This window comes from Caretta caretta, chromosome 4 (assembly GCF_965140235.1).
Source record: "Caretta caretta isolate rCarCar2 chromosome 4, rCarCar1.hap1, whole genome shotgun sequence".
Taxonomy (NCBI): Eukaryota; Metazoa; Chordata; order Testudines; family Cheloniidae; genus Caretta; species Caretta caretta.
In genome coordinates this window covers 109629332-109641950 of record NC_134209.1, presented here as the reverse complement: position 1 = coordinate 109641950, position 12619 = coordinate 109629332, and the positions used below count along the sequence as shown (strand labels likewise).

At 42.6% G+C, this 12619-nt stretch overlaps 1 protein-coding gene across 7 annotated transcripts in view; it reads left to right on the top strand.

Moving 5' to 3' along the window:
- Positions 1-12619, top strand: part of TBC1D1 (TBC1 domain family member 1) — a 213165-nt gene that overhangs the window by 62010 nt on the left and 138536 nt on the right. The window contains exon 1 of one of the 7 annotated variants that reach the window (XM_048848605.2): positions 143-451. The exons of the other annotated variants lie outside the window; for them this stretch is intronic. Coding sequence (XP_048704562.2) covers positions 422-451 — 30 coding nt within the window. The 5' untranslated portion in view covers positions 143-421. Of the gene's footprint in view, positions 1-142; positions 452-12619 lie in introns of those variants that run through there. 7 annotated transcript variants of the gene reach the window in all.

Sequence of the window (12619 nt, the reverse complement as noted above, 5' to 3'; positions counted from 1 at the left end):
AATCCACACAGCAGCACTCTGTTAGTACTTTTCTGTCTCTCTCTTTTTGTCCGAGTAGGTGGAGTCTCTTCTCAAAGCTGCCTGTGGCATATTCCCCTCCTCCCCTTACCCACCCAGCCCTTTCCTTTCTTGCACGGAATCTCTGAGATAGACTGTGTGGAATTGCGAAGTCTCAAAGACCAGTGACCTCATAGTTGCTGTAGAGTCTGAGAAGTGAACATGCTTCTTTGCAGCATGAGACGGGCTGCCTAAAAAACTGTTTTTAAAGACAGCTTTTTCTGTTTTCACAATAAATTAGGCTACTGCTCGATGCAGATGTGAGAGGGTTATCAGACAAAAGCAGGCAAGAAGTGGAAAAAAGAGGCTGTGAAAGTGGCTAAAGTTACAACAGCGGGTGGTGATCTGTGTCTGATCTTGTAGGATGTCACCATTGTTCAGCTGGGTGGCTAAGGTAGGAGGAGTTTTCACTCACTTTCTTATGTATTCTTTTTTTAAAAAGTGTAAGAACTACCTGGTTTTTTTTTACACTGTTAAATCACAGAAATGAGGGATAGGGTGAAGAGCCATATTGCACTTTTTAACTGTGTCAAGTAAAATTAGAAGCACTTTTTGTAATATATAGGTATATAAAATTGTGTTGAGAGAAACTGAAGGTATGATTACTTGTGGCACCTTAGAGACTAACCAATTTATTTGAGCATAAGCTTTCATGAGCTACAGCTCACTTCATCGGATGTTGCATCCGATGAAATGAGCTGTAGCTCACGAAAGCTTATGCTTAAATAAATTGGTTAGTCTCTAAGGTGCCACAAGTACTCCTTTTCTTTTTGCGAATACAGACTAACACGGCTATTACTCTGAAACCATGATTGTTGTTAAATGTTGTATCTTACAGCTGATTTTGTGAAATCAGGAAAAGTATAATTAAAACTGTACTGAAGTCTGGTTTCATAGCTTATTTGAGTGTAGTAGGTTTTCTTTGCTTTGAAAAAGATGAAATGGCACTCGCACTGTTCTTGTTCAGAATTTTAGCCAGAGGTTCACAGTGAATATGAAACCAATTTTGGATGTAGGCAAATAATGTGCAAGTCACCTAATTTCCCTGTGCCTCAGTTTTCCCAAATGCAAAATTGATGCGACGCCTTCCTCATGAAAGTGTTATGAGGATATGTTCATGAATGTCTGTATAATACTTGACTGCCTTTGTTAATTTTGTTGAGCTTCTCGGATAAAAGGTTTTGTTTTCTATTCCATATTGCAAAATATCTTGAAAAAAGAGCCTCTTTAAATTTAAACTCTAGTTATTTTGCAGGGCAGTGTTGCCCCTTTATTTGCCAGCCTGGCCTTTATTCTCTGCTTAAGTGGTTACTGCACAAGTGGCATGCTGAAAATTACAGTCCCCTCTACTGTCACTGGTCTGGTCCTGTCTCACCCTCACATCAATATGTCGTTCCCCCGCCTGCTCTTCCCCCCCTTCCCGCTTACATATTCTCTGTCTGTTGCATGAACACTCATTTGTTGTGGTTGCCCTGGAAATGACATTCTCTGACTTCCATGCGAGCTGTCACAAACATACACAATCTTATGGATGATTGTTGCCAAAAAATGATGATTCTGTTGTGTAAATATTTAAAGAATTATCAGACTGGGCTAATTGGGATAACTTGTCAGCTGGACAAAGCAGCAGGTCGAAAAGAAGCTAAGGTTGGAACTTTTCAGGGCAGGACTTGTAGTACATAGGCTTGGCTAATTCTCAGTAGTAGGTAACACTGCTGACAACACTCCTAACTCTGTTTATAAGAATATCTCATGGCTTTAGAAAAATCTCTTATATTTTTAAGCTGTTTTGTGTTTAATTTTATTCTACTTTTTATGGAAGTTAATCAATATTACTAATTTGGATAGAAAGTGAAACAAGCTGGGTGTGTAGAAATTTCTAATCAGGCTGTTAACACAGAAAAGTGTCCTGGCTGCCAATACCAGATCAGTAAAGGCCGATTAGGGGGAGTCTACCTACTGGTAAATACTTATTTACATTTTTAAAACAAACATAAGGTCCTGCCAATCTTTGTAAGCCCTCCTAGCTATCTGCTTCTCACCACATACTGGTCCATTCCAGAATAGGGAGTGGTACAAAGTGACAAAACTGCCCAGAAAACAGAGCCTTCTCTAACTCCGCCTCTTAAAAACAAAGTGCCTCCCAGCAGAGCAGGTGCTTAGTAGCATCTGTTAAGGACTCAGTCCTGTAAACACCTATGCATAACAGTAACTTTACTCACAGACCAATTCCTTTGAAGTAACATGTGTTCACAGAATTAGGCCCCGATTGGGCATTGACACTGCCTCTGGGTACATCTTCGCTGCAGATTTAACCCAGGCTCTTATTCGGGTGTTGCCCTTAACCTGGTTCCCATCCCTAGGCAGTGCGTGACTCTTGCATTTGGGGAGGCTGTGCGCAAGTGCCAGAAGCTCCCTAGAAGTGTGGGGGCCCACTGGTGCCCAGACTGTGACCCCACCCCCACTCTGCCTCCTCACCTGAAGCCCTGCCTATGCTCCACCCCCCCACTGTGCCCCGAGGCCCCACTCCCGCTCGTCCTCTTCTCCTGATGCCCCCCTGCCTGCTGCTCACTCCTCTCTGACTGCTTCCCTGAGGCTCAACTCACCACTTGCTCCTTTCCGTCCCCTCCCCTGAACTCTCTGCTGCTTGCTCCTTTCTACCCCCTCCTGTCTTAAGGGCAAGCGACGGGGGAAAAGGGCGCAGAGAGGGGCAAGTGGCAGGTGGGGAGGACCTAGGGGGAAGATGTGGAGCGAGGGTGGGTAGAGGCGGAGCGAGGGGAGGGCCTTGGGGAGAAGAGGCGCAGTGTCATGGGGGAAGAGACAGAGTGGGAGTGGGGTCTTGGGGTGGAGAGCGGCCAGGGCCATGGTCCGGGTGCTGGTGGCCACCACATTTCTCGGGAGTGTCCGGCAGTGGTGCTCCAAAGGCAGCAGGCCAGTGTACCTCCAGAGGAAGGTGCACCGCATCTGGCATTTCTTGCCCCGTTCGGAGAGGCTTAGCCTCTCCAAGCCTCTTATACCCACCACTCATGCTCGCATCAACATACTATGTTGTTTCAGAGGAACAGCCGTGTTAGTCTGTATTCGCAAAAAGAAAAGGAGTACTTGTGGCACCTTAGAGACTAACCAACATCTGATGAAGTGAGCTGTAGCTCACGAAAGCTCATGCTCAAATAAATTGGTTAGTCTCTAAGGTGCCACAAGTACTCCTTTTCTTTATACTATGTTGTGTTGCCCAAGTTTAGTGGTGCTTGGAACCTGAACTAGCTGGCCTGCCCTGGGGTATAGGCTACAGTCTGAGTGAGGCTTTCACTTGGGCTGGTAACTCACCCACTTTGTAATGAGTAGCAGGCTGAAGCACTTGATTGCTGATAGTCCTCCAGTGCCTTTCCACAATTCTGTCTGTGCACAGAACAACAGACAAGTTCTCCCACAATTCACTGGGAAAGAATCATAGATCAGATCAGCTTATTGCAGCACAGAGAACCATGGGATATGCCCCCAGTAGCCCATGTGACACAGATCGGAGTGCAGCAGCAGTTCGGACACAGTAACGTGGGTGTGGCTTTGCGATGCCAGCACAGCTGCACCTATCTGGGATAGGCTAATCCAGGAGCTCAGACCTGTGTGCCAATCACCTAGGCTACCTATGCAGTGACGTCATATCCTTTGTGTGTGTGCTGTGCACCCTTACACTTGTCAGTAGCCCTCAGTAACTAAATAAAATTATACCTAAAAATGCTGAATTTTTAAGAGTGATCTCTGCCTATGAAATGTTTCTTGTTATTCTGATACAATCTAGTGCTACCCATAGAATTCCCCTTGCTAAAGTTCTGCCATGATTTCTATTATAAAACTATATTTGGATGTTTCTTATAATACCTGTCTCTGAGACAAAATATAGTGATCAGGTTCTTGGTCTAGGCATGAAACTACAAATGAAACTGATCTGCCTTAGAGGCAAAGGGTTTATGTTCAGGAAGTCCGGAGGGCAAAGCTGCTATTGTTGTTAGTTTTTAAATATGGGTTTTAAAATAATTTTTCCCCCTTTTTACAATGTCTTTTTAAATACAAATCACTACGGTGTCTATTGCCCATTTTCTTAATGTTTTGTTAAACTAGCACTTAATTCCCTACAAACACAAACTGCAGTGGTTGAGCTATGGTTGGCTCCACCTCTCCTTCTCTTGACCCTCAATGAGTCACTTGCATTGCAAATATGTTTACTAGGGCTGTCGATTAATCACAGTTAACTCACGCGATTAACTCAAAAAATTAATCGCAATTAATCGCACTGTTAAACAATAGAATACCAGTTGAAATTTATTAGATAATTTTGGGATGCTTTTCTACATTTTCAAATATATCGATGTCAATTACAACACAGAATACAAAGTGTACAGGGCTCACTTTATATTATTTTTTATTACAAATATTTGCACTGTAAAATGATAAACAAAAGAAATATTATTTTTCAATTCACCTCATACAAGTACTAGAGTGCAATCTCTTTATCATAAAAGTGCAACTTACAAATGTAGTTTTTTGTTACATAACTGCACTCCGTAACAAAACAATGTAAAACTTTAGAGCCTACAAGTCCACTCAGTCCTACTCTTTGTTCAGCCAATTGCTAAGAGAAACAAGTTTGTTTACATTTAGGGAAGATAATGCTGCCCACTTCTTAATTACAATGTCACCTGAAAGTGAGAACAGGCATTCACATGGCAGTGCTATAGCTGGCATTGCAAGATATTTACGTGCCAGATGTGCTAAAGATTCATATGCCTCTTCATGCTTCGGCCATCATTCCAGATGCTTCCATGCTGATGATGCTCGTTAAAAAAATAATGTGTTAATTAAATTTGTGACTGAACTCCTTGTGGGAGAATTGTATGTCTCCTGTTCTGTTTTACCCACATGCTGCCATATATTTCATGTTATAGCAGTCTCGGATGTTGACCCAGCACATGTTGTTCATTTTAAGAACACTTTCACTGCAAATTTGAGGAGATACCAATGTGAAATTTCTAAAGATAGCTATCTTTAGAATCTGAAGTGCCTTTCAAAATCTCAGAGGGATGAGGTGTGGCGCCTGCTCTCAGAAGTCTTAGAAGAGCAACACTCCAATGCAGAAACTACAGAACCCAAACCACCAAAAAAGAAAATCAACCTTCTGTTGGTGGCATCTGACTCAGATGATGAAAATGAACATGCGTTGGTCTGCACTGCTTTGGATAGTTATCGAGCAGAACATGTCATCAGCATGGAATGGTGGTTGAAGCATGAAGGGACATATGAATCTTTAGTACATCTAGCATGTAAATATCTTGTGACGCTGACTACAAAAGTGCCATGCAAATTCCTGTTCTCAGTTTTGGTGACATTGTAAACAAGAAGCAGGCAGCATTATCTTCTGCAAATGTAAACAAACTTGTTTGTCTGAGCGATTGGCTGAACAAGAGGTAGGATTGATTGGTCTTGTAGGCTCTAAAGTTTTACATGGTTTTATTTTTGAATGCAGGCTTTTTTTTTGTACATAATTCTACATTTGTTAGTTGCACTTACATGTTAAAGAGATTGCACTACAGTACTTGTATTAGGTGAATTCAAAAATACTATTTCTTTTGTTTTTTACAGTGCAAATATTTCTTATAAAATATATGTAAATTGAGCACTGTACACTTTGTGTTCTGTGTTGTAATTGAAATCAATATATTTGAAAATGTAGAAAACATCAAAAATATTTAAATAAATGGTATTCTATTATTAACAGTGCAATTAATTGTGATTCATTTTTTAATCATTTGACAGCCCTCATTTTTACCCATATGGATGAGGGATTTGGCCTTTGTTAAGAAGGCTCCATTCAGGATCATCCTTTTAGATTATGAACTGTGTGGGGCAGGCATCATGTTGTTTGTCTGTAAAGTACAATGCATGCTCTGGCTGCTGTATTAATTCCAATATAACTTTCACTAAATCTGAACAATGTTTAAAGTGGGTGCAGAGTAATGTGAAAAGAACGGTAACTATGATATTCTGGATAAGTGTTTGTAAGAGCGGGATTTAGTGAAGGATAGTGGGTAGTTAGGGGAGAAAATACTCCAATTCTCCAACCCTGCTCATGTGCTTGGGCTTGTTGAAGGCCGTGGGACTACTTGTGTAAGAGTTGAAGGATTGGGCACCTATTGCTCTTCAAAACAAAATGGCAATAGTATGTGATAGAGCAAAATAACAATGGACTGGTCAGATGAAGAAAAACATAGGACCCAGGTTGAAATCCTGGCCTTGTTGAAGTCAATGGAGTTAGAACAAGATCATACACATACCTAGTAAGCATTGATTAGAATAAATGGAGTTCCTTCAAGGGAGACTTGCAAAGGAGTTTGTTTAAATTGGGTTTCTGCCCTCTCTGTTGTTGGTTTGAAGGTTTTTTAAATTTTAATTTTAAATTTAATTTTTTAAATATTTTTAAATTTGGGGTGGGGGGTGGTAGACATTATTTATTTTATAACTATTGGGAATGTGAAGTCTGGTCTTGCGGAGGAAATCTTGGGGATGTTGTAAACTGTGACCAGAATAGAAGGGATAGAGATTTTGAATCTGTAATAGAGACATCCTCCAAGTGTATGTTAGGTATTACAGCTAAATAAATTATACCAAAACCAAACCAGTCTGAATAAAAATTCTTTACCCAGAGTCTATGGTGACTGGAAAACCAGGGTAAGTCTAGGTATACTCTACGCTCCCCTATAGCCTTTAATTTGATGTGCTAACTCATGTAAAAACAACAAACTGTCCTGTCTTCACTGGGATTTTACCTTGTTATAGTTAACTTGAGTTAAGAAGATACCTTTTTCCTGATGAAGACAAGGTCTTTCTCACTTCCCTGGTCCCACTGCCAGGTCCCAAGGAATGCCAGATTTGGCAGGTTTCAACCAAACAGGATTCTAGACTGCAGATGCTCCCCAAAATTCCAGGGGGTAGGTAAAGAAAGTGCAAACACACATTCAGTAAATATACCACAGAATAGGCAACACTGAGCTAAGGGAACTACCCGTTTCTATCAAATTGATTTTGACTTCAAGGAGCTTTGGCACTGAGAAGTGTTACATTTTGTTAGATTTTAGGAGCTGCCTCTGCATGTTTGTTGGATCATTGGTTTGCTGTTATAGCACCAATCAGGTAAGCTCACTGAAGCTGTTGTCATGGCAATGTGGATAGTTCCAACTTCTCTTTAAATGTTGCAAACTTTTCTCTTTTTGTTTCTTTGGGCCTTTGTAAAGCCCAAACCTCCTAAAATGCAACCAGAGATACATAGAAGAAAAAATATCCTGCATTTTTAAAAGTACTGTGTGTACAAGCTCTATTTTTGGAGACATATTGGTAGTTACCCAGAGTTTTGACTTGAAAAAAAGACAGGAATTGCACATTTCAATTAACATCTCAGTGGGAATGTATCCTAGTAGCGTTTCTCAATTGCGGCCACCATGGCTGCATTGTGCAGCCACAGCCTGCCTGGGTGGTGATTGGGAGAGGGGGGCAAAGCATCATCCTCTCCCCCTCCCTTTGTGTTGCTCCTAGATGCACCACCCTGCACTGCCTGTGGAGACAGGTGGGGCACAACACTGAAGGAGCAAGGTGAGTTCTCAACCTATGGGGGGAGCTTAGTGGGGGGTCAGGCTTTAGTCCTGGGGTGGTTGGGCGGCAGGCTCAGGTGGCAGGACTTAGGGAGCCTGGCTGTGCGGACCAGGTCACCAGCTATAGGGCTTCGGGTGCCAACATCCAGCACCAGCCACGATGTTTTTGGCACTGACCCCTAGCTCTGGCCATGTAGCTCTAGCCTGCAGCCAGGCCCACGGGGCTTCAGGCTCCAACCCCGGGCGCACAGCGGCAGGCTCTGATCCCTGGCTCTGGCTGAATGGCGCCAACCACAGGCTGCATGTTCTGACCCCGAGTCCTGGCCACTGACCCCAGGTGCTAGCCCTGTATGCCAACCCCTAGCTCCAGCCCTGGATGCCAACCTCTAGCCCTGGCTGTGCGGCAGCGGGCACCGACCCTGGGCTCTGGTGGGTGCTGGTCCTGGGTGTCAATCCCCGGCAGCGGTCGCCAACCCCCAACGCCAGCACCAGCCACAGATCCCCAGCCCTGGCTGCTGACCCTTGGTTCTGGCCTTGTGGCAGCGGCCACTGGTCCCAGGTGCCAGCCCCCCAGCTGCCACTGTGAGTGTCTACCCATGCTCTGGCAGGTGCCCGCCTCAGGCGCCAATCCCCAGCCCTGACCACACAGCAGCAGGTGCCGACCCGGGCTCTGGCACATGCTGGCCCTGGGCGCTGAGCCTCAGCTCCAGGCACACGGCAGCAGGCTCTGATCTCAGTACCAGCTGTGAGGCTCCTGTCCCCGGGCTCTGGCTGCAGGCACTGACCTCCAGTTGCATGGCCGTCAACCTCCGGCTCTGGTCACAGGGCTCACCACCCACCCCCATTGCCCTTGGTTCCTGCTGCCTTCCTGGCCCTGCATCCATCGCCCCTGGCCCCTGCTGATTCTCCCTACAACCTATCCATCCAGGGCTTAATTTGTCTTGAGGCTTGCTGTGAAAAGTGATATTAAGAAACATGCAAATATCACTTTTCACAGCATTATTTTTATTATTGAGTCTGCAAAAAACAAAAAACAAAAAAACCCTACATAAGTACATTGCAATGATTTCAAATTCTCTATGTGCATATTTATTTATTTTTCCTAAAGTTAAGAAAGTATTTTAGGAAAAGGTGTCAGTGTGGCCACTAGCAAGAGTTGGTGACCACACTCTGAGGCCACCAAATAATTGTTGTGAGAACCCTTGCTATAGGGTACAGCTAGATGGGGAAGTGCCTGGCTTTTTCATTGGGTATGTATTCGTAAAACAGAGGTGGTAGGACGCGCTGTAACAGAATTCAGAAGTGCATTTTTTTATGAGCGAACCTATTTTTAAAGAGCTATTGCTGTCTTTTGTTCATGGAGTATAGTGTAGTATGTGAAGGTATGTATTGTGTTTTTATTTGTATTCTTATAGTACCTAGAACCCTATTGTGCTAGGGGCTATACAAAGACAGAACAAAAAAGCAGTCTTTTCCCCAAATAGTTTACAATCTAAGACTCTGTTTAAAGATGGCAATAGGATTATCTGTCACAAGTTTGGTATTTTAATAGTGGAGTTACTATCTCCCACGTGCAATTTAAAAAAAATTCACATCCATTGGCTTGATAGTTGTGGCTTCAAAACTTGACACTGCTTATCATTATGACATCATTCTTTGGGGTGGGAGACATGTCCTCTCCTTCTGATCACTCTGGCTGACTGTAGACATTCAGGGAGTCTTTCCACTGGCTTGTATGGGCATTGGATCAGTCCATTGGTGCATTTTTGGGGGATTCTACTTCAGCATCAAATGTCCTATACCACTTTATCTCTGCCAAATGGGAGCTTTAATAGCCAGGTCATCACTTTCAAAAGTGATTTTTGGATACCTTTCTTTTCTTGCATCCGATGAAGTGAGCTGTAGCTCACGAAAGCTTATGCTCAAATAAATTTGTTAGTCTCTAAGGTGCCACAAGTCCTCCTTTTCTTTTTGCGAATACAGACTCACACAGCTGCTACTCTGAAACCTTTCTTTTCTGAGTGCTCGAATTGAGGCACTTGGAACCTGATTTTTGAAGACACTAAGCATTCAAAACTGCGTTTGAATTCCATGGGATATGCAGTTTTTAAGTACAGGTGACATAATTACAGGAAGTTTCCCCACACAGTGAAGAATAAAACTAACAGCTAGATAGTTTTAAGAAGAAGGAGACAAATCTTATCTGTCTATCAATATTTAAATTCCCCTCCGGGTGAGGAAGTGTTTACTGCTTGGTCACTTATGTGGCACATTTGAACTTCCTCAGGTCTATGCAGAGAAGCATAAGAGTCCCAAAAGGACTGGTTAATCAGGCAATGACTGAGGAACAGATTATTTCATAAGGGCTAAACCATCTTGAAAAGTAGGCTTCCCTACTCCTACAAACCCATTTATATATTTTACTTTTTAAAGTCAGTTTGTGTACTTGGGGCCTTAATTCTATAATATTTGTTTATGATTTTTAGGGAAGTGATGTGACTTAGGGTATGTCTTCACTGCAACGGTTCGCTTGAATTACTAGTTAGGTCTGGGCTTATACTACAGAATTACATTGGTATAACTCACTTCTTTTGATAGATTTCCACTCCATACGGTTAAATTGAGTGCCTTGCATAAAGACAGGTTTCAGAGTAGCAGCCATGTTAGTCTGTATCCGCAAAAAGAAAAGGAGTACTTGTGGCACCTTAGAGACTAACAAATTTATTTGAGCATAAGCTTTCATGAGCATTCAAATTTCACTTTTTGCTACTACTGTATATGAGACTCTGATTTGTTTCTGTCCTCATCCAGAATAAACACTAACAAACTGTTAGTGCGCATCATCAGGCCCACAGAGAGTTACTGTGTGACAGGCTAGTGCGGGGTCAATTCACACCCAAGCTTGCCATAAACTGAATGATCACGGAGACAAGCCCGTGGTGGGGTAAAAAGGAGGAATACAATTCTAGCTTTTAAGAAACAGGTTTCTGTAACAAGTGTTACAGAAACATCGTCTGGAGAGATAAAAATAGTTGAGCAATTAACACCTTGTTTAGCTCCTGCAAATGTGCTCAGGGATATAGAGGACCAAATAAGGCATGGTCCCTGATCCAAGGAATGCATAGTATCCAAGTATGTGATCATGTAAGCTCTCTATATGTGGTCTATTGGGATGTTTCATAAGAGAAGAGTTTGCAGGATGGTCCCCCAGAAAAGCAGATCGGATGCCCAAAGCACTTTGGACCTGATCCAAAACTCACTGAAGTCAAAGGGAATCTTTCCATTGACGTCTATAGGTTTTGGATCAGGCTCTATGTGACTAGGAGATGGCTGGAAGTGTGCAGCAATTTTGGGCATGCATTGAATTTATATTTAAAATGTTTAGTAGAGTGGTGGGTCTGGTTCTTCAGGCTTCATGGAAAAAGTGTATTTTGAGGGGAACCTACAAGGACGAAGGTGAAAGTTGGATCACATCAGTAATGTTATCTATCAATCAAAACCAACAAAAACCCCACCAGTCTTTCCTATTTTAGTATAACCCAGAGTACAGTTTTGTTCTATTTCTGGTCTTGTTTATAATGACCAGTAAACACTTACTTAAGATGTTTTTTAGAAGGGAAAGGAAACCTTTTGAATCAGTTTAAGTTTCATGGAGTACTCTCTGCTCATATGACCATGTAAAAAGGGTAGTCTGGAATGTAGTTCTCATCAGTTACATGGAAAATTCTCAAGCTCAAGTCACCAGTAGCATTAAAAGGATTGTGATCTGAGAAAGCATGTACTATATTGGTCTGGTTTATTTAGCAATTTTATTAAGCCGTCATTTATAACAGGCTGAAAATGTACAGTTCCCATTATGACTTTATATGGTAACCAAATAAAACAGGAGTATTTGTTGGGTACACGGTACTTATTGAATAGTGGAGTTTATGCTATTGCTGTCTTAGAGCTATTTATATTGCTATTTGTGCTATGACAGGCTAAAGTATTCCTTGATCTGTGGTGATGTACTGTCTTTGGCCTTGTCCACAGAAAGCTTATTTTTCTAAAATAGTATTTAGATAGATACAGATACAGAGCACTCTCTTTACCATGGGAACTCTAATGTAGGCAATGCATCAGCAGTTGCTGGCATCTTAATCACATATACCAGTGTAATTAGTTAATCATAAACTTCCCAGCTTTGAAAAGTTCTGGCCACCCACTCCACTTCTCTCTTTCCATCTTGTAAAGACAGTATTACGGATCTATATGTTGGATCTGAGGCCAAGTCAGAATCTTGGAGGGAAGATCAAATTGTGTGGGTAGTTTCCTGAGGACTCATGACAACCACCATCCCTGGAAAACAAAGGATTTCTGCAACAGCAGAGCCCAGTGGTAAAAGCCCCTATTTATTGGTCACTGATGGAAATTCAGTTTACATTAGCTTATTCCCATTGTCTTTGTTTTTCCCATACCCCTGCCATCCTTCCTTTGCCCTGTCATAAATATAAAGGGAAGGGTAAACCCCTTTGAAATCCCTCCTGGCCAGGGGAAAGCTCCCCTCACCTGTAAAGGTTTAAGAAGCTAAAGGTAACCTCGCTGGTACCTGACCAAAATGACCAATGAAGAGACAAGATACTTTCAAAAGCTGGGAGGAGGGAGAGAAACAAAGGGTCTGTGGGTCTGTCTATATGCTGGTTTCTGCCGGGGATAGACCAGGAATGGAGTCTTAGGGTATGTCTACACTACGGAATAAGGTCGAATTTATAGAAGTCGGTTTTTTAGAAATCGGTTTTATATATTCGAGTGTGTGTGTCCCCACAGAAAATGCTCTAAGTGCATTAAGTGCATTAACTCGGCGGAGCGCTTCCACAGTACCGAGGCTAGAGTCGACTTCTGGAGCGTTGCACTGTGGGTAGCTATCCCACAGTTCCCGCAGT